This window comes from Equus quagga, chromosome 7 (genome assembly GCF_021613505.1).
Source record: "Equus quagga isolate Etosha38 chromosome 7, UCLA_HA_Equagga_1.0, whole genome shotgun sequence".
NCBI lineage: Eukaryota > Metazoa > Chordata > Mammalia > Perissodactyla > Equidae > Equus > Equus quagga.
In genome coordinates, this window is record NC_060273.1 from 103,319,922 (window position 1) to 103,343,723 (window position 23,802).

Here is a 23,802-nt window from a genome sequence, read left to right on the forward strand (position 1 = left end):
GAAAATAACTTGCTGTTGCCTTCACACATGAAAGATAACTCGGAGTACAAGATGATTTCAAAACTTGACAGTCTTCTTGTTACAGAGAGGAAACCTAAGTCAGTCTAGCCTTTGTTCCATATTATACACTATCTGTCTTTCTGCCTGGGTACTTTTACAATACGTCTTTTTCCTTTTAATTGAACTAAGTTACCAAGACATACTAGGGGTGACTCTCTTTTCATTTATATTACCCAGAACTTAGCCTTTTTCATCTATAAAGCAAGGCCTTCTCAGCTCAGAAAACTTTTCATCAATTATATCTTTGATCATTGCCTCTGCTCCAGTTTTCTCCTAGAGAAAATCTATAATTCTTCTGTTGGAATCTTGTCCTCCATAACTATCATCTTGTTTCTTATGGTTTCCACTCGTCTTTCTTTTCTCTGTATTCTTGAAAAGCACCTCATGGGTTTCTTTTCTTTTTCATGTCACTGAAACTCTTTCACAATGGCCGCTTCACTCCGCAGTATCACTAATGAAGATGTTCTGTTAACCCCCCAACCAGTCTTTCCTTACCTCATGCCTCCTCTTTTCCATGTCATCATGTCATTTTAGTTTTTTGGTTTCTGTTTCATACTCCTTAGAGATCCTGACTGTTCTTGAGAATCTCAAAGAGGATTTTTAAAAATTTTTTTTCTGGTTGTTGTAATGAATCCCTTTAAGATCTAAGGTGTGCTTCTGCGTCTTCGTGTTATCCTTATTTTTTGTTGTTCTCTGGAGGTTTCTCATAGGTGTCCTACGATAACTTTTCACTAACTTACCCTCATAGAAGTAGACACCCACCCAGACCCTGTGTGTGCCAAAGGTACCCTTGGTCTTTATTTTGGTATTGGTTGAAGTCCCTCTCTTAGCTAGTTAGTTTATTTGACAAGTATGTGTTGATCATCTATAATGTGCCAGGTATTTGCCAGAGGGTGCAAAAGCACACAAGTTCCCTGTCCTCATAGAGCTAACATTTCAGCAAAGGAGATGGAAAACAAAAGGTAAATAAAATAACCAGTTTGTTAATAATGCCTGAAGGATGTAAAGAAGATGCAGTGATGGAGAAAAGAGTGGAAAATAAGTTCACATGCACTGATGTAGCCTGACTGCAAGTTCCCAAAAGGTTGCCGTCCAAGGTGGCTGTGCCTGTAGTGTTCTATACCAGCTCTGGTGCTCAAAATGAACAGAGTTTCTTTCTACAACAAAGAAGATCGTGGCATTCTTCTGGCCCATGCCACCATCAACAGCAATTTCCTAGAGCAGACACTTCCCCTGATGAAGGCTCTACCATCAGTTCCCCATTTGTCCCTGCCTATTTTATGTCTGGCAGATTCAGTCTCCAAATTAGTTGTAAAATACAGACACAGTGGAAGCCCTCTTATCAGTGTGATTAAGGCTGGCAATAGACCTGTTAACTGAAAGAGTTAAAGTTGACTTGAAAGTAAAAGCTAAAGTAGGACATCTTTAAGAAATACATATATATTTATTTATTCTTAATACTTTACCATAAAACATACAAATATGTATCATTTACTAATCTACTAATGTAAAAGCAAAGCTTCTGCTTTGACTATGGGACCACTAATTGGAGTCCTATGTCATATTTTCTGCGTAACAATACATGTGATAAATCATCTATAGTGTTTAGCTTAGGTTTCTCTAAACTAGACCAAGAAGTTCAACACTTAAAAAAATATTAAGCAATCTGAATACAAACTGCTTCTACATCTTTATGATTTCTTCCCAAATCTTTTGTAGACATCTTGCCAATATTTATCAGTGATTCACCTTTGTTGAAAATTTCCAAAGCACTCAACTTCATATAAAAAAAAATCTTTTTTGCATAATTCATCAGTTTAATGAAAATCAAATTATGAGAGAAAAATACCAAGAATAACTCATATGGGAATAAATAATTGATTCATGATAATCACACAACTCAACTGAAATACTGGAGGGAGAGAAGTATGCCATTCTCCATAGCTAGCAGCCTGTTAGTGACAAGATCAGGGTACCACAGGCACAGAAAAGGAATGGAGAATATCAGTTGATCCAGTTCGCCAATTAAGTGGAGACTGATTAACAGAATTCTTAGACAGAGAGGATGAAAAGAAAAGAATAGTTACCTATTTCATTAGCAATCTTAAAAAACAGCACGCTACCTGTATTAAAATGTGAGCCCACTTTTCTACTTGGTAAAGTAGAAGAATTTCAAAACCTTAGGGGTAGACATTATGAAAAGGAAAAGGAATCAATCTCCATACTTGCTTTAGAGACCTGCATGTTGCTTTTATTTCTGTTTATCATTGGCTGGTGAATAATTGCATTTCTCAGTCCAGTCAATCAGCTTTATAGTTTGTGGATATCTCAGATTGTGGCAATAGGCTATAAGACCAAGGTTTTGGTATTCCTCTGATTGTTCATCATTTTCTATGTTTTCATGAGTTTTAATAGGAAATTGAGAGTCAGGCTCAGGGTTCCTAGTCAGCCATCACATAAAATAGAAGTGTCAACTTATTTTTAATATATAGGTGTTATTTCATGAAAGTCAATGTGAGGTTGCAACAGTATTTCAGGAATTAATACTCATAATTCCTGATATAAAATAAATAGAAATGTCAAGAGTAAGGAGAATATTGTGGGAAGGTGGAGTCTTTCCTCCTATTCCCTCCCCCAAAGCCATTATATTTCTCTGAAAAATTAGGCAAAATGGAAGCCTATGAATGACTGATTTAGAATGGCAAACACCAGATAAGATTATTTTATGTTGCTACCCAGACAATGATTACTCTAAAACCAGTTCCAACCACTAGGCAAAGAAGTTTTAACATAAAATTAACTAATGTATCATACTGAAAGTATCTTCAGTTCCCTAAGAAACTTTTCGTTATTTAAATAATGTACTATATTCTACTTAGTCTTTTGGGTAAAACATCCTTTCTAAAAATGTCCCAGATTACAGATATGCTGAAACATGCTTCCGGTTAATCAGAGAACGGGTCAATCTATATCTTGAAAAAGTCAAAGATAACACAGTATAACTCAGATGGAATGTAGATGAAAATACAGAAACACCTTTCAAAAGCAACTAATACTTCAACAGAAAAGCATCTCAGAGATGAGTTTAGGAACTCATCCTTCAAGTCTAGTAATGAGTATTAATTCATAAACACACTATGCTATTAATACCCAGATAGACCTATACTAAAACTAGAATAGTTCAGTTTTTTATTTTTAAGAGTCTCTAGTGCCGCCAGTTAAGAATTTTCCCATTAAAAGAAAAGTTCTAATGTAGCTTTAAAAGGAAAGGACATTTCAGCTGCTCTCAAATAATAGAATCTGGGGAGGGCCAAGAATATCAAATCCCAGTCAAATCATGTATTCTCTTATTACCTCGAATTCCCTTGGGATAATTTTAAGATGTGAGCCAGCATTTTCAAGAAGGGAAAGTCTCAAGCTTCCTGACTTTGTACCTTTATTTTTTCGCTAACCAATATGAAGACATTTCTATACTAGTTTTTCCAGTACATGACAAGATTTGAGCTTAAACCATACAATCCATGAGCAACAAGCACAGTTCTTACACCAATCATCACTGCTAACACTTCGCCATCTCTCTCAAAGAAAAACAGCCAAGCACAAGGCAAGCTCCATCTTGACATTGACAGCCCTCTCATCAGACTCCAGTTTCTCAGACTTGAACCACCTTGGCTCAAGTCGTGGAATCTCAATTCAGTTCTTGAGCTACAAACACTTCTACCAAGCTTAGATTACAATAAAAAATACTGCCAGAATCTGAGTGGTTAGAACTCTGTTTTCCTAGAAATTTCATTTCCAAACAATAAAAAGAAGCCTGTGAGCTTGGTTTCTTCATTTAAAACTTATGTTTAAACAACTGGTAGAGCTACAGATACCTTCTTACGTACATTTTGATTTGGTATAAAAATATGTTGATGACATGATGACCAACAAAAAAATGATCTAAAGCCTTGAATCCCAATACACTAATAGATAATTATTCCCAGAAAGAACTGTTTCTGATAACAATAGTAAAAATAAAAAATGTAGAATGAGGCAAATCTATGTCAACACCAACAACAAAACGTCTAACGTACAAAACTGATCTGATAAGGCCAACTCATTCAGGTATTTGGGAATATCTTTTGAACTCATTTATTCTGAAGAGCCCCCCAAGAATGCAATCTCAACAAACTTAATTGTATAAGAACGAGATGATGCTGAGATGAAACCTAAAACTTTTCAAGCCTCATTGCATGAAACTAAAATCTCAAATGAGCAGTTGCTCAAATGCTGAGCAAATTCTAAGCTTTATTGAATTACTGTTTAATTTATTTTTACTTGTAGTAGTATTTAGTGTATTAGGAAGCCCTCTGGCATCAAATTTTCAAATATTAGATGAAAGAAGTATTTTGGGAAAATATATACCAAGACACCACATTTTCACATAGAATGTGAACTGTTTTATGTATATCTAGTGTGTGAAGTTTAATATTCTCTTCAACCAATAATTAAATGTATTTCAACAAATCTTTATTGAATTCTCACTATGTTGAATATAATACCACAAGCATGGTGGGGGAAATAAATGAAAGAAATAGTTCCTACCCTCAAGGAGTTTACAATCTAGCAGGACTAACTTCAAATAATTCTACTGGCAGAAATAAGCCAATACCAATTCCCAGCCATACGAGTGAACCATATTGGAAGTGATTTAGATGAAAATTTGGAGCCAATATCATAATGCGATGAGACTGTGGGCATCTTGGGGGGAGGGTGGAACATTTTGGACATGAAAGGTATGTGAATTGTGGTAGCCAGTAGGTGAACTATGGTAGACAGTCTCCAGAGATGACTGCCTTCATTCCCTTTGCTTCCAGCACATGCTCCTCACATCAAGCAAGAGAGAATAATCCCTCTCCCCTTGAATCTTGGCTGACCTTAGTGACTTGCCTGATTAACAGAATGTAGTGGAAATGACCTTCTAGAACTTCTGAGGCTAGGTCCTAAGAAGTCCTGCTGCTTCCACCCAGGTAACTTTCTCAGAGTTCTGCTTTGGATAGATTCCTCTGATAACTACATGAATAAATTAGGGGCACAGTGAAATTGAAGATAAAAGGGCAAGAAGCCATTGCAGTAGTTCAAGCAAAACATAAAGGATGGCTCAAAACCAGAAAGTAATAGGAAAAGAGGAGATGATTGATGTTAGAGATGAGAAAGGCAAAATCCAAAAGACTCCACTTGATGAAACTTAAGGAATAAGAAAAGGCAGAAGTCAAAGTGGTTCTGGGGTTTCAGCACCTAGACAACTAAAAAGAGAATGATGCTATTAATCAAGACTGGGATCCAAAAGAAAAGCACCTATAGAGAAAACCAGAGGAAATTACTTTAGTGGTGTTGGGAGGCCACCCACAGAGAACCATTCAACAAGTACATGGCAATGGGGGTATCAAGTGTCTTTTCTGGAATTAAGTACTTTTTATATCCAGCTGATATTCTGAAGTAACCCAAGCCCAGAAGACACTGACTTTCTTTGTGTCTCCACAGTTAATGGTTTCTTTTCAAATTAATCCCTTCTTTTTCCAGCCAAAAGAGATGTAGGACTCCTTACCAATAAACACCTTGCTAAAAATTATAAGCACTGAAGGGTAAATTTGCAATAGCCGTTTGAATAAATTACTCTCAAACTAAAAACGTTTCTACTTGAAAGATTAAATTTTCAGAATTATAGAAGCTATCTCAATGTAATTTTGATGATATACTTGGCATTCAGAATTCTCCACCTTATAAACAAGTTCCTTTACACCTTGTCAAACCACGTGGCTTCCTGGCCTGTGCTATGGCAACATTTATGCCCACTCTGCACAGACGGAACACTGAAAGAAGACTGAAATCTCTGCTTGTCTGCCTTTCACTTTGCAGCCTGGGTGTCCTAAAAGCTCCTCATCCTCTAAGTCTCTGCATTAACTTTCTTTACAATCACTTTCCTTAGGCAATTATGAACGCGGAGAGAAACAGAAACATCGTTTAAGGATTATTTAAGGCTAGAAAATTTATGACTTGTTCAGGGTACCCTAACTTTTAACTCTTAAGTGTACCCACTTCTGTATAAAGACTATGAATGCATACACTACACAGCTCGCATAACGTTGTGAACTAAATTAGGAACATCGACATGTACTACTTCACTGTCAGCAGATTACAGACTACTTTTTAAATACTCACAAACTAAACTGTTAGGTTCTAACAATAATTAACATTATTAACAGCATGATCAAATTCATTTACATTTACTATTTAAATTGTATAGGTTTAGATCAGTGTTTCTCAACCCTTTTTACATTAGAAACTCCTTAAAGACTCCTTTTAGACATTTTTTCCTCATCATTCCTCCACAGAATTTTAATACTACACATGAAATGTATGTCTGTTATGTACTAGTATGTATCTGTGTTTTATATATTAAAAAGAGTAAGTTTTTTTGACCCGCCCCAAGAACCAATTTTTACCCTCCTGGGGAGGATATCTCCCACACTGAGAATGCATGTTTTATTTAGATTAATAATTTGTTGCTCAAATAAGAATTACACTTATAACTAATCAAAATAATGCTAAGCCTTAGAGTATCATAGAAGACCCATGAAGAACACGAGAAAGAATCTCAGCCACATCTCCGAAACTTTCAATTTAAAGACTGAGAATTGCAGACAGCTCAGTATCTGCTAAATAAAACTATCAATGAATTCTTCCATTTTAAAGGCCACCATCATTCCTCCATCCTCCCCTGGTTTTACTGAGAGATCAGTGACTCAGATAATTTGTAGCTAACAGATAAAATATAGATCTTAAAACCAAAAATATAAGTAGTTCTATTCATGAGGCTCTAAAGTACAAAACGGATCGTAAAGGTAAAAATAAGAATCTGACAATCATATGTATTCCCAATTCACCTAACTGTGGAAATGGTAGCACTGATATTTGGTAAAAAGGAACTGTGAAGAAATAATATTAAGATGAAAAACACTATTTAAATACAAACTGTTAAAAGGAAATATCAAAAAGCGATCATTTTACTAATAGCCTATTTAAAATAGACTATTTATGTTTATCTATAATTAAAATGACTTAATTTAAAGCTCAAAATATATTTCTCCTTAATGAATACAACTATATCTCCTAACTTTCTTCCTCCAGTATAAGGAAGGCTAAATTATCACTTACTGCTGACTAAGGTAAGGACAGTAGGAGGAAGAGAAACCACAGGGCACATCTCTTCCTCTGACCCATCATGGCCCCATCCCCTCTGCACCTCACCCACCCTAAGATACACCCACAGGAAGACTATTTTGGGGTAGGCATGGGACATGAATTACTTGTAGCAAGCATAAGCCATTCATACAGTCAGCAAAAACAAAGATCTTCCCCCCACCAAAATAGAAAAAGGTAAAAAAAAAGGTAAAAGATAGGAGGATTATGCCTAAAGCCAAACAGATTTACTAACACCACAGTCTACGAGGGACACGATATTTAAGAAAAAGCCAAATAACCCTGCAGTCTATGATGGACATGATATTTAAGAAACAGCCATATAACCCCAAATGCATTGAAACGTCACTTATTTTAAGACAAAGAAAACATTTGGTGATTGCAGTATCATTATTCTTTCATCCTAGTTACGGCTTGGCAATATGAAAGCCTTTGACTTCAGCAAGACTTTAAAAACTTTCTTTTCAAGTTAATCCCTTCTTTTTTGGCCAAAAGAAAGAGACGTAGAATTTCTTTGCTATTACTTTAGTGATACTTCACTATTGCTAAAAAATACTTTTCTTGCTCTAAAGTATGAGCTGTATACGTTTTAAGTCTGTACTTACCGAAGAAACTTAGTCAGCTAAGGCTTGAAATCTTAACTTTACTAGCAACTGTACATTTTCTGTAATACTTTAATTCCACTTATTTTAAAATAATTTTAATAAAATACACCTAGTTAAAACCACAAATTACTCCTTACAATTATTCTTTTATCCTGCAATTTGGAAGAGATGATATGAAATTTCTCAATTTAGACAGTAAAAAGTTATATTAAAAAAATACACTGCGTATCTGGGAGTACACTGGATACTAACTGACTGATATTTGATCGTTAAAAACAGGTAACTTGGTTAAATAATTGCCAATAAAAACATAAAACATTTCTTTGCAAATCTGAGACAGCCACCAATTAAATGTCCCATTTTTAGGTCAACTGAACACTTTTCTCATTTACCTTAACATAAATCAATAGTGCTAAAATAAGGCAGGTCAACCAGCACAATGACAGCTATCTAGTAAATAATTTACAGTAAAAGCACTTATCTTCTGACAATAATTAAGTTCCTTCCTTCATTTAAAAATTTAGGATCAGGGATTAATGAAAGCAAGTAAACAAAAAGTTAATCAAGAAAAAATGTACTCTGAAAGTAATCAATATTATAAATATAAGGCAATTTTTATCATAAAGTTACATATTTACCATCTCACATCAAATATCTGTAAGTAATATTGTTATAATAGTTTATTCGGCCATCAGTGTACCAAGGCCTGTGTTAGCTATTAGCACTGAACATGACACACTCATGAGAGAAAATTCATTTCTTCAGAAAAATGTTTTAAATTAATAAATTGATTAAATGAAATACTGCCTCAAAATATATGCTGGTTACAGAATAAAATCATAAAAATCAAAAAAGTCAAGGCAGAAAAGTGGTAAAAGTTTATGAGAAATCATGTATTTACCTTGGCTCCGCACTCAGCTTTATTACATTTTTTCGTGGCAAAGAACTTTGTGATTTTTGTGTTAAATCCTATAAAAAATAACAAAAATTATTAATTTACTTTTAAAACTAGTTTCAAAATTATTTACATAATAATACCTTGCAAAAATCATGAAAAGGGCACCATAGGAAAAAAAATCCTTTTTCCAGCTATATAAAGTCCATCAAAGTTCAAAATAGATAATTCTTGTGTGTGTGCATGTGAATACATGTATTTACACTCCAAGTGCAGATACGCTACAGGGACTAGAGTCCATAATGGGTAGTTCCTATTATGAACCAAATAAACCAGGGTTCTAGAGATAATTCTGCAAAAAGTTTTACTATTTTACTTTTATATGATGTTTCATATCCTTAAGAAATGTATGTCCATTTATTGTATTTTTTACTTTAATATGAAAATGTATAATCATAGTCTGATTATAAGCAGCAGTCTATGGAAATATTGAAGCTGTATCTCTGACTCCAGATGTGTAAATTCAAATTACATGTAAAATTTCAAAGCCTATCATTCACAATAGATTCTAATGATAAGTAAATTACAATTTTAAAATATCTGAGTTGCCAAGTGGAAGTGTGAAGAGGATGGTAATCAACCATTTTTTTCAACTGTTCTTTCTTGCTGCAGAACAGAGTGTTCTTCCTTACAGAGCAGTCTGCTCTACTACCTCATCTGATCCTATTAGCGACATAAGCCATGGAGATATTATCGTCCCATTTTACAGATAAATGAATGAGGGCTCAGAGATGTGAAGCCACTGTTTCAAGGCGCACCCAATCAGGTGCAGAGGTTGAGCTAACAGCTAATCTCCTAACTCCTCCATCACTGCCCTACTGTTACACGTATCTCAGCACCGCCCACAGCATGGACTCATCCTGAAAACAGAAAGCAATTTAGAATCATTCAAACTGAAGGTTAGCAAGAATACATTAAGAATTTACAGAAGTTCAAATATCAAGGGGCTTCTCATTAAAGCCAAGCAAAATAACTAAGTATAATGTCCAGTTACCTTACAATATCATCTAGTGTTCTAAAAGCTTCTACATTCCACATACCTTGAAATAAATTCAGTGTTTTATTTTTCATGCTTAGATTTAGTCAGAACAAAAGACACACTATAAATCAAACAGATACACTTAAGAGGAAAGAAGAACACACAAGTAATTTATATAAACGGATACAAATTCTTTCAAATAATATATAAAGAAATAACTATATTTCAATGTTTCTGTTCATTAAGCTTATCATCCCCTTTTCCAATCCAAGAACAAAAGAATCACATTTTTATGATGAATATAGAAGATATCAACTAACCATTTCTAGGACGGTATCAGTAGAGTCATATGAGTATTTGTCCTTCAAAATAAGTAGTAGTGCAGAATTCCCAATTATCTTCCTCAAATTAATGAATGAATGAAAGAGTCTGTGAAAAACAAAAATTTTACTAGACTGAGAAGTAATTCAAACATCTGTACACAATATTCTTAGTTTCTGTAATAATGCTGAAACCACCATTACCTTCGTCCTGTATTCTAAGTGAAACCTATAATGAATCTATAATGAATTGACTTTTTTTTTTTTTGCCCATAACTAAGTACTTAGAAAAAAGTGGTTTATCAGAAGATATCATTGATAAGGATTCATTTAAAACAGAAAACTTTCTGGACACACCTGAAACACATAAACTTATTCAAACTATTTATACTTTCTCTGAATATTATTCCAAATACTAAGAATGTCCAGCATAATCACTTTGTTAGCTTTAAGGCATTCCACCAAAAAGTAAAGATTTGATACTTTACTTTAGAAAAGTCTTTAACAAGCATTGAAACAACAACAGAAGACATGAGATCAGCTTGTTCACAAGAAAATTCAATCAGTATAAACACTTCAAAGAATTCAAATTCCCAAGAATTCAAATAGATATTTCATTGAATTTAATTTCATTTTCTTGTTGAAAAGAATAAGAAAAACGAAAGTTTTTCACAGGTCTGGATAAGGAAATCGTCTGTCCTTGCTACTTTTCTTGGTCATTGAAACTGTTAACTGTATTCAAATTGTATTTTTATGTCTGAGGAACCAAAGGGATGTTTATGAATCAAGTGATTCAAGATCAATTCGCGGATATAATCTTGGTACATTATCAGCTATTGCTGAAGCACTACGCATGCGAAAAGAATTTGCTTAAAGTTTTCTTCAAGCTCAATCTTGTTTCTTTAAAGCTTTATAGAGCAGGAAGGCATCCCTAAGTAAACTCATATTGGAGAAATTTGTAGACAAACATTGCTAACCATGTTTTCAATCAACCACCAGACTGAAACTACTATGTTTACAGAGTGACTATATTATTTTCCCCAACACAGAAAGCAATTTTGGATTTGTGCATTAAAAACATTTTGGTTGGCATGCAACAACAAAAAATTAGTAAAAGAATTAGAAATCACTTGTTTTTGCAGAGCATTATCTTCAAAGATGTATATGATCATGATCAATAAATTATTAATTAAATAAACTGACATAGTAAATCTATAAACATAGAGTTAAAATCTTATGAACTTGAATTCAGGTCATCCTCCAGCTAAATTTCTCAGTCTATTCAAATGTTTCCCTAGATAATAACTAGTGTTCTCATCAGACTAAAAGACCATAGGAATGAATACAATCCAGTTATGGAAACAAATCCCTCAATCTAAGTTTATTTTTATTATCTACATTGCTATCTGTATTAGGTCTTCTGAACCTACAGAATAAAAGTCATGCTCTCCAACAGCTAAAACCTTATATGTATTATAGTGTATTAAAGAGTCCTAATTAAACTGAGCGAATGCACGAATCAATGTTCACACCCCAAAGGCACACATGCAGTCTACTAATGAGATGAACATGAAAGACTAGCACAGCATTCCCCAAAAGCTATCTCAAGATATAGAAAGCTGTTTTGTTTAAAACTAAACTAAACACAGTAAGTGCGTTTGGGAAATACTGGGTAAAACAAAATTTTAAATGTTTCAACATTTCATCAATGTGAGATTTCTCAGAGCCTCTAATTTCCTAACATGTCCTTATCCTGTTATTATGGAACAGTTCAGGGAAGATCACTTAGGAATCAGAATCTTCTAGTTTGTTACCATTGCTGCTGTTTCAAGATGTCATTACGTTTGTCATTCAATAGTTGGATCTACATGTTGGGACCCTCACACTCACCCTTTGTTAATTTTTCTCCTACCTACCTTAATTAAAAGTTAATTAGAACTGGCAAAATTCTAAATCTTTCTGTAACTGATCTTATTCTCATCCACACAGCCCCGTTATCCACTTTTAAGCTGAACATCCATTACAAACACTGTCCCAGTCTAATTCATTTTTTTCTGCTATGATTAGAATTTCCAAATATGGCATGATGCATTCCCACTCTTCAGTTTATAATTACACAAACATTCAATCTACTGTTGAGAGCATGACTCTAAGAGTCACCCTTAGATGGAAAGAGAAAGCTAGAAGGGCCTGGAGTGCTGATGGCATTGTGAAGCTGTCATATCTGAACCAGTGGCCTGCAGACTTCTTCCATATGGCATAAAAATAAGCAGGATAGGATTTATCCTGTTTTGGGTCACTGATACTAGCAACCAAATGCAACCCCTAATTCATACACTTGTACACAGGGACATTTATGCCAACATCTGAATAAACAGTAGTCAATAGTCCAAGAAAAGAGAACACCCAATGCTAACTGCCTCTGTTTATAATTCTCTAACTTGCGTTTTGAAATTTCCTACTTAAAATGTCTATGCTAATGACTTGATAATTGTTTATTACTTTTCAATGAAGTGTGAAGTGCTCACAAAGCAAATTTACAAATGTCCAGTACAATTTGAGAATTATTGTCTTTTTTCTCTAAGATGCAATTTTGTACAGGGATGTTTTTACAAGCTAAAAGGAATACAAACATCTGTAGAAATTAATGACAGGCCTTCTGGAAAGATTATGAGACAGAAAACGTTCTGTAGCAAAAATTCAATGACCTGTATCCAAATCTCCTTCAATATGGCAGCCAGAGAGGGAGAGCAAGTAGGCAGTGTAGGAGAATGACTTTTGTATTTTCTCTTAGGAGCTCTGCTCTGCTCTGATTCTAAGCAGCCTCACTTTAAACTCTCAATAAACTAAGAAGACAGGAGCAAGTGAGAAGAAAAAACGGAGCTATTACTTTCAAAAATGCTTTCTGTGGGAGAAATACCAACATCATTATCATTCAATGAGTGTTTTCCACTTTAAGTCCAGCTCAATTTCAACAGATGGATGTCAAATACATTTGCCACAAGAATATTTGGAAGATATTCAAGATACTACCTTGAATATATTTTTTAAGGACTCAGGTCAGTTAATGAAACCTCAAGAATATTTTTTCCCTAATTTCTAGAAAGGCAGTCAAAATATTGTAACTAAAAATTTAATTAACACTTATTACAACTGGTAATATCAGTTGCGAATCAATTTTTTAATGTTGACTTTACGTGCTGTGTACACTTTTCAGAAGAAAATATTTATAAAAAGAGATTCATTTTTAAATCTATAAGAAAACCAGAGCATATTTTTAATAATTCTAAAATACTGTCAAAGCACACCATTGTTCTTAGGGAGAAAAATATGGAAGAAACAATAATCTAAACTATAGTAAAAGAACAGTCAAAACTCCTTCCCCACTGTAGGAATCTTCTTTGCACTGATCCTAATGAATGGTAACCTGAACTCTGGCATGACATGGAAGTCCCACTATGGCAAAGTGTAAGCTTCTCTATTATGGGGAAGCACTATTTTCAAAGTCCTCTGCTATTCTGAGCCAAAACCTGTACTCATTGTTCCCAATTCTGCAATCCGAAAATAACTGAGCTTCTGCCCTTTCATTCATCTGACAAGTCTTCAAAGAGCTGAAGATGGCTTTGATATCATACGCAGGCCATCCCTTCTCATCCTAATTTCTCATATTATCCATGTATGACAACGTTCCTAGGTTCTACTTCCTGGCTCTGCTTCTACACTAATCCTTTTTTGTCAATGTCCCTCTAAAAAAAAAAAAACAGGTATCCAAGAACAACTGGCTATGAAATAAGATGAAATTAAACTGCTATACAATGAAGTAGGGCTCTTTAGCTCCCTGGATTATAACCATGATTTATTTGATACCAAATCCTTAGTCAAGAAGGCAATCCCAATTACCACACTGTACTTAAGAGAAAATAGGATCAGTTCTATAATAATGTTTTACTACTCCACTTGCAGAAATGCACTGCAATAAAAAGTTGAGACAGCTAGTACTTTGTCAACAGATTTCTTGAAAAACGCTTTGAACATTGGTGGTGTTTTTCTACAGCAAAATTTATGAGAGATATCATTACTAATGTGGTCTGATATACATTAACAACTTCATCAAAAGATACAAGCTTACAACTTGAAATTTAAAAAGATGTTGTTTTAAGATCACTTTTCAATAATTATATTACCTGGTACCATAATCCACAACCACCCAATCCTTTGCGGTTCCTGTGATAGCATCATGATGTTGAAACAGTCCCAAATTCCTTCTGGCTTCTGTCAGCGCCATATAATAGGATGATGAAAGAAATTTACTTATCTTGTATTTCTGAGCTTGTTGCAGGGCGAAATAGTAAAGAATTTCAGCAGCCCTAATTGCATAAAACAGTTATTAATTTTTATTTCAAGATATTTTCGTTTACTATTTAAAATATTGACATTGATACATTTTCAAATTTGGTTTTTAAAAAAATCCACAATTTCAGTACAAACAATTTATAAGAAAGATATTGATAACAAACATTTCTATAAAACCACCACGGTATCCATCTAATATATCTAAATTCTTCATCATCAAAGAACATCACATCTATGCTGATATAAGGGGCCCTTGTTCGAGATGGTCCTAGAAGGAAGCCAGTACCTACTGGCAAGTAAGATGGGTTTACTTATGTATAACCCAGTGAAAAAATACCTCAACACAGTAGTAAGAACTAGACAAATGTTTCTGTCCTTTCTTCTCTCCAAAAGCAGTGCAGACATATACCATGGACATCACCAGAAAGCCATTTACTCTCATACATGTACTTTTAAGAGGAGAGGTGGCAGAAAATGCATGGTCACATGAGTAGACTAAATGTAAAGGAGAAGCAAAAAATGATGGCCCCCTGGCTGTGTGACAAGGGTTAGTCTAGGTACTGAATGATAACAGACAATTATAGAGAATTTAACAACATAAACTGAAAGATGATAAAACATATGCTGTCTTTTCTCATTTATTTTAAAGCAGAGAAAAAACACTTTAGTCTAAGAATAGCTTTTGAACAAGAATAAGGGGTTTATGATTTTCACCTTTTTTCATCAGAGGATATGCTTCAAGATAGGTTTCTAAAAAAGTTCTTTAAAAAAAGAAAAGGCTTCACGGAATAAAAAATAAAAGAAGGTTCTTTATGCCAAACATGTTAAGGACAACAGGGAGAAAATCAAAGCAGCTTGAAAATGTATCTAGATATCAGGAAAAAGGAGAAATTCAAAGTGTATTTATAAGAAAAAAACAGAATTCCTTAAATTGCTGAAATAATTAAATACTAAATAATCTCCACCTTTAAATTCTAACCCTTCCGAAATTCATGGCATGAGAACTGCTAAATTTGAATTACGGAAATTGTGTGTATTTGTTCACATACATCCATAGCAAATATCCTAGTTTTGAAAAGAGTGCTCATACACCTAAATACCTCAAAATGTAGAAAAGTGAATTTTAAGAATATTTTCTTCTTTATACTTTTCTATTTTATCCATATTTTTTACAAACGGGCATTAGGATGAAATATCACTATTCTGAGACAATAAACTTATGTTCAAATAAATTGATTACATTTTGAAATTGATAATTATTATATGGTGTTTTGTTGGTTTATTTTAAAGCAGTCGAATTTTCAAAATTTATTACCAGCAGTAACTATTTCACCTTAAATAAGTTGAATAAAGTAACACTGAACCAACATTCAGCTCTGCCACTAAAAAATACCTGAAACTTAAAAGTCATGCAGTGGTCCGAAAGAATCTCTACAGTATTTAGTACTTGCTCTGTTTTTATTAGTGACACTTTAGAATAATGTTAATAGATAATTAATTAACATTCTATTAGGTAAGAATGCATAAAACTCTATAATATATAAATACCATTTTATTATAAATACAATACTATGTGTTTATTTGGCATATTTGTGAATATCCCCCAAAAAAACCAGTCAAAGGTTAGGCTTTTGAAAAGATGATAACAGCACAACAGTAAAAATAAGAACACATCCTACTATATCAAAGTCCAACTCTTGAAGAAATTCATGATTTTTATCAAAAGGATTTCTGAAATGTACTCAATTTCCACTGGTACACAGAAAAGGGTAAGTACAACTTTTTTTTTTGGTTAGGAAGATTGTTGCTAACATCTGTGCCAATCTTCCTCTATTTTGTATGTGGGACACTGCCACAGTGTGGATTGATGAGCAGTGTCTAAGTCCACGTCTGGGATCCGAACCCACAAACTCTGAGATGCCAAAACGGAGCACATGAACTTAATCACTACGCCATCAGGCCAGCCCCACAACTTATTTTTAATACCGAGATTCACCATGAAAAGTAATCATCATGAAAATTAATCATCAAGAATTCATGATTTGAACTGAATTGAAAATAAATTCATAATGAAAAGAAATTACTCTCCCAGGCTACACACTCTTGGAAAAGGCCTCAGGAGTCCCTAAAACAAAAAGCAATCACACTCTGTTACTTAGAACTGTACTCTCCACCGTGATAGCTGCTAGCCACACATGGCTATTTACAGTTAAATTAATTAAAATTAAATGAAATTAAGAGTTCAGTTCCTTAGTCGCACTCGTCACATTTCAAGGTCTCAATATTACATGCGGCCAGTGGCTATCATATAACACAGTGTAGAAATAGAAATAGAATATTTCTATCACTGCAGAAAGTTCTATTGGACAGTGATTGAAAGCTCTACTGGATAATGCCAGTTTAGCCTGTTTTTATGTCTTCTATTGACTTTTCTGTCTTATCCATGTCAGTTTACTTTTTCAACCAAGCACTCTGCCCCCATCAGTTCTCAGCTCTTTCAAATTTTATTCTTTAAGTAGAAAAGCATGCTTATAAAAATGTGTTTCAAATAAATAAATAAGAACTGAGATGGAGCCTCTAAAGTTCTCCCACATTAGTTTAGCTTTAGAGCATGTACTTTGAGGCCCACGCTTTGGCTGCTGAGAGGCCCTGTTTGCTCCTTTTGACCCTTGCCCCTGTTTCCAACAATTCAGCCTGCTTGAATAACAACCTGCAGACACACAGGACGATGTCACTGAATAATATCATGAGGTGCAAATAATACAGGTGTTAATTAGAAAAATAGAAAACACAGAATACAACTCCCAGAAAATCTAATTACATAATTGCCTTTCCTTCCAGAACAAAAACCCACGTAATAATTTGATTATGCTTTGGAGACATATTTCTGATTGCATTAAGATTTCACAATCACATTAAGCACATCGTAATACTGCATAAATGTTGTAGATTATGCAGAACTCTACAAAAACGCTATGACAACATAAAAAAGTGCATAAATAAACATAGCTATCTAAAGATAAATGTACCTTAAGTAAGATTCCAATATCCTATCCATTCGTTTGTAAAAGGGTCTTGATGTAAAGTAGCCACTCCAGTAATGATCATCTCGGTCGGCATAGGTGAAAAAATCTCCACTCAGAACAGGGAACATTGATTGGCTATTCTGACTGGTTGCAACTTCTTTATCCACTGCATCAAAATAATCTGATAATGTCCCAAACTGTATCTGGTAAAAAAAAAAAAAAGTTACATTTGAATTATTTATCTCTACCTTAAAATTTCTCCTAGCACCGAAAGGAAAATTTACTAATAAATATTTAAGATGCTGCCTCCAAGTTAAGATGAATATATAGCTTAGATTTTACAAAACTCAAAAGCAGGGGAAAAAATACTCAGTGACTCTTTCTTGACTTGCATCAAGTACCAAATTAAACTAAGAGAAAACTTGTACATTTAAGCTCTTCTTAGAAGAAGAGCTATTTAAATCTACAGATTTGTGGATCTGAAAACTCCTTACACATCTCTAGAATTTCAAAGCGGGCAAGGATCAGGGCACGGAATAATACAGACTTGAATGAAGGACGGAGGAAGCAGCAATAATCAAAGACATTTTGAGCAAAATGTTCTAGAAATCTGGAAGAACAGTTTCGTTAGTCATTAAGTATTTTCATGTATCATATGCACATACCCTCCCTTGGCCTCTCCTTCCCTCTAGTTTAAGTTCTTACAAGAGAGAAAGGAGAGACTTTAAGAACAGCAGGTCATTAAAAAAAATGGACTTTCTCTACCAGCAGGTAACACTGAATAGAAGAAAAACACAAAGAGAGACAAGAATTGCAAGGTTGACTGCTCAAATGAAAGGTCTTTCTGACTAATGATTTAAATTCCCAGTACATAAATCCACCTTTATGAGCCTAAACTAGTCTATAAATCAAAAGAAGAAAGAAACATTATACCAGACCCTGTAAACAGATATTAAAAGGCAGCATTGTTAGATAGAAACAGATAATTCAATAGGGAATGTGTTCCCTTTAATAGTAAGACACTAATTTTGTATTTTCCTACCTTATACATACATACGTAAACATACACATTCACACACACAAAGATATTGAAAGCCATTTGGATTCAACATGTCAGAAAAATAACTAAGAGCAGTTAAAAACAGTTAGCAGCACTCTAGCAGAGTGTTTAAGAGCAGCCAGAACCTGGATCCAGATGGCATGGGTTTGACTTCTCTCTCTACCACCTACTAACTTGTGGTTTTGAGCATACTATATAATGTCTATGTGTCTTTCTGTGTTATAGCCAATAAGGTTCTAAGTAAAATGCTTAGAAACACAACCGGCAAATAATGGGGTAAGTTTTAACTATTATTTCTCCATTGCAAAGGCAAAAAAAATTTCAACTGGAAACAATGGTATTAGCAAGACAAATATGCTATTATAATCTAATTAAGATACGATAAATTTTGCAACAGCAAAATAGATGATTATTTCTAAATCCTGTTTACACTAAAGAAAAGCAATTTTCAACTATATTATCTACTCTTATGCTGGCTTCACTAAATACATGTGTCTTGGGCAAGTTAATCTATGTGTGCCTCAGCTTCCTCATCTATAATGGGAATAATTATAGTACCTACCAGAAAATGTTCAGAGAATTAAACAAAGTAAAGCACTTTAAAAAGTTAAAGCAAATAATAAGCACTCATACATTTTAGCTAATATTGTATTATTATTCATTTATTGCATTACAAAGAAGCAGAATATAAGCGTATGTGTAACCATACAAGAAATGAGGGTCACAAATATAAGGAAATATGGCATTAACTTCAGACCCAATAGGTACGGATGGGCTCAGGGAAGTATACATAGTATAGTGGCAAAATAGTGAATGATCTAAATATTTTTTAGTCTCACTTTGCTGATCTATATAAGAGATTTCTATTAGATAAAAAAACCCCTTTCAGTTTCAGATTTTAGGGAACTATGGCATGCTACAGAGTTGATATTAACAATCAGTATACCCTTTAAATATATTTCAATTAATTTTTGGTATTAACCAGGATGAAAATACTTCCTTCCTGGCAACTTCCCAGAGCAAAGTTTATGTAAGAAGCCTAGTGGGCTTTCTCACAAACTTAATTCAATCTTAAAGGATTCAAATATAATCCTGTATCTATGTTAGAGTAGTTTCAAAAGAAATTATTTCAAGTAAATTCTTTGTCATGGAGTCTCTTGGTAGTTCAAATAAACTAAATATTTGGGATACCTAAAAAAAAACCCCAAAATTTAAATGGTTTTTACATTAAAAGGCAACTAATTAAATCTTAAACATAACAATCTTAAAGATAATCTTAAACTCCTCTATCAGGACAACACATAGGAAAAATTACACAAATTGTTAAATCAGTGGTGGTCAACGGCAAACTGGCTGTCTTGGCTAATCCAATGTGAAGTTTTTAGCCATCTAAACTCAATTACTCACTTTCATTAAAAGAAAATAATAATAAACTTATGCTTACAGCTTAGACAAAGTAACTTTAAACATCCCAGAGAATATATATAATTAGATAAACTATACAGAGAAAAAAAAAATTTGAAGATATCTGAGGGCAATCAAAGCAGCCAGGACTTGAGGGACAAACATTCTAGAAAGAAAGGAAATGCATCAAGGTTATGGGATACAAGGTTAAAAAACAAATGTCAATTGTACTTTTATATACAGAATATACCATGTTCATAGATTAAATGGCCTAATATTTGTAAAGAAGTTAATTGTACTCAAATTGATCCATGGATTCAATGCGATCCCCAAAAAAATCTCAGCTTTTGGTAGTGGGGGCCGGCAGGGTGTGTGTAGAAATTTACCAGTTGATCCTAAGCAAATGCAGAACTACAAAGAATTAAGAATAACCAATGTAATCTTGAGAAGCAGAACAAAATTAGAGGACTTATACTATCAAATATTAAGTTCTATCATAAAGCTGTAGTAATTAAGACAGCATGAGATTAGTCAAATAGACAAAACTGAGAGTCTAGACACAGATCCACACAAATACAGTCTCACTCAAAATTAATGACAAAGATGGCACTGCAGTGCAATGGGCAAACTATGGTCTTCTCAATAAAGGCTGCTGGATATCCATATGGGCAAAAATGAATTTTGATCTCTATTGTCACATGATTCACAACCATCAATTCCAAACAGACTGTAGACCTAAATGTTGAGTACAACAATAAAGCTTCTGGAGGGCAGCTTCATAAGAAATGCATTTTCATGACCATGGGGTAAACAAAAATTTCTTCAACAGAACATAACAAGCACTAACCATAAAGGAAAATATTGTTACATTAGATTTAATTAAAATTAAAAATTTCTGTTCATCAAAAGACAGCATTAAGAGAAAACACAGGCTACAAAGTGAAAGACATTTGTGTAACTTTTAACGGAAAAAAGACTCAGTCTAAAATATACAAAAGAACTATTAATGGTAAGAAAAAGACAGACAACTCAATTTAATAAAAACTCATCAAAAGACTTAAACAGACACTTCACAAAAGAGGATACCCAAATAGCCACAAACTTACAAAGAGGCTCAACCTCATTAACTACCAGGGAAACACAAAATAAAACCATCAAATCTATCACAAAGGATAAAATTTTCTTTTTAAATGATGACAACACAAAATGTAAGAAAATGGAGCCCCTGAAATGCTCATACAATGCAACAATTAGTGCATCTACTTTGGAACATTGTTTGGCAATATCCACTAACGTTGATTATGTGTATATCCAATGACCAAAAATCCTATCCCATTTTAGACCCATATAAACTTATACACATGTATACCAAGACATGCACAAAATGTTCAAAGTAGCTTTATTTCTAATAGACAAAAAAATGGAAACAACCTAAATGTTCACCAAGAATAGAATGGGTAAGTTGTGGTATATTTATCAAATGGATACTCAAGATACACACAGCATTAAAAATGAATGAACCACTGCTACATCCAACATAGACGATTCTCACAAACGTAACATGGAGCAAAAAAAGCCAGACACAAGATAACACACACTTAAGATTTCTTTCTTATAAATTTAAAAACAGTCAATACTAATCATGGTGATAGAAGTGAAAATAGTGGTTACTTTTGCAGGAGTTAGTAACGATTCGGAGGACATCTGAGGGACTCTTCCAGAGTGCTATAAATGTTCTACGTCTTGATCGGGTTGATGGTTACATGGGGCCTCTTGAACTTGATAAAAATCTCTGTACAACTATGATTTGTGCCCTTTTCCTATGTACGTGATACTTCAATTTTTAAAATTACTTCAAAAAGTTGTTCTAGTGGGCAAACAAGGAAGAAATAGGTAAAATAGTAAAATCAGGATTTAATTCTTCAGAATCAGGCAGTAATGTCTTCTATGGACCTCAAACCATTCTCCAGGAAGATGTATTTAGAGATAAGATACCCACATATACACGCACGCCCTCCTCTAATCAAGGGTTCATGTATGAGCTTCATCTTTGAGATTATAGAAATGATTTAAACACAGTCCTGATGCTCAGAGCTCACACCGTGGTAGAAATTCAATGGTAACTATCTTAAATAAATGACATTTTATTTATTTATCTATTTGATATTATTCAAGTTTACTTAATAAACTTGAATTCTCATTACATAAAATATGATCCATCATCAGCTTTCCAATTTCCTACACAGTAACATCCCTTCCTTTCTATAGTATTTTCACAGATCTTCTACTGTCTTAAAGGTTACCATGTGAATATAGTAAACATGTTGGATAATTAATTTTCTCATATAGGGTCTAATATATGACTCTTGTGTGAATCTTGACTCATACAAAGTATCTGTTTAAAAAATGCTTTTATGAAATCAGGAAAATTTGAATCTATCTGGATATATGATACTATTGAATTACTGTTAATTTTTTAGATGTGATAATGTTATCAACACTATATTTTTAGGGGCTGGCCCTGTGGCTGAGTGGTTAAGTTCACATGCTCCGCTGCAGGCGGCCCAGTGTTTCGTTGGTTCGAATCCTGGGTGTGGGCATGGCACTGCTCATCAAACCACACTGAGGCAGCGTCCCACATACCACAACTAGAAGGACCCACAACGAAGAATATACAAATATGTACTGGGGGGCTTTGGGGAGAAAAATGAAAAAAAAATAAAATCTAAAAAAAAAAAGATTATATTTTTAAATAGAGTCCTTTATCATTTAGAGATACATACTGGAATGGTTACAGATGAAACTACATGACATCTGAGATTGGCTCCAAAATAATCCTAGGGAGATGGATGAGATGACAGGGGGGTACAGCTGAAGCAAGAGTGACTTTAAGTTGATGAATGTTGTAGCTGAGTCATGGATATGGGGAGAAGCGGGATATTTGTGTTATTCTCAAAACTTTAGGGCACATTTTCTGTTATTCTCAAAACTCTAGGGTACTTTTTAAATTTTCCATGGGGAAAATAAAAAACTACAGGCAAATGATCAATTTTAGAAGTTTTCTCATCTAAGAAAAATGCTAGTACCTTCTCTGGACACAGGACATTTGTTTGCAAAATTCATGACATGTTCATCTGCACCTGCTAGTCACACTACTAAATCACAAGGATGCCATTGTCAGAGAGAAGCAAACTTTCAACGCTGGTAGAAAAACAGGACATCACTGAAAAATGAACATCACAACCTAGTAGGTGCATGTTTCAACGACATAAAAGTAACGCCTCTTTAATCCTTAAGGAGTGGTAAGAAAGGGACAACTTTAGAAATGCAACTAGAGTATAAGATAATTTTCCCCTTAATAAGTTACATTTTTACTTAAGAACTACATATTCTAAGAAATACTGGGATGCAGGACAAAGAAACTAAAGATATCGTGTTTTAGCCTCATTTAAAAATGAAGGCTCAACTTCGAATACAGTATCATAACTAAATATTTTCTCATTACCTTAATATTATATTTAGATTGAGAATTCATATAATCAAAAAGTAGCTGATAATTCTTGAACTGGTAATCCCATTCTGAGTGTTCACGGTAGCGGAAATCATCTCCTAGTGGGACCAGGAGAACTGTAGTACGGAAAAGCTTTGACTTCTTTCGGTACTGATCTAGAAGCAGCCTCGACCTACAGAAGAAAAGGGGAAAATATGAACAGTATTAAGAAAAAGACAATGGGACAACTCATTAGAAAGTGTATTATATTAATGGACACTATTGCATATTTTACCTGTATTCTA

At 33.9% G+C, this 23,802-nt stretch overlaps 1 protein-coding gene across 1 annotated transcript in view; it reads right to left on the reverse strand.

The window, feature by feature from the left end:
* The window catches only part of MAN2A1 (mannosidase alpha class 2A member 1), a 169,354-nt gene that overhangs the window by 63,102 nt on the left and 82,450 nt on the right, over nt 1-23,802 (reverse strand). Inside the window, exons 8-12 of the mRNA XM_046666313.1 lie at nt 23,513-23,690; nt 17,547-17,746; nt 14,349-14,531; nt 10,165-10,273; nt 8,812-8,879 (exon numbers count right to left, since the gene is read on the reverse strand). Of these exons, the coding sequence (XP_046522269.1) occupies nt 8,812-8,879; nt 10,165-10,273; nt 14,349-14,531; nt 17,547-17,746; nt 23,513-23,690 (738 nt within the window). The remainder of the gene's footprint in view (nt 1-8,811; nt 8,880-10,164; nt 10,274-14,348; nt 14,532-17,546; nt 17,747-23,512; nt 23,691-23,802) is intronic.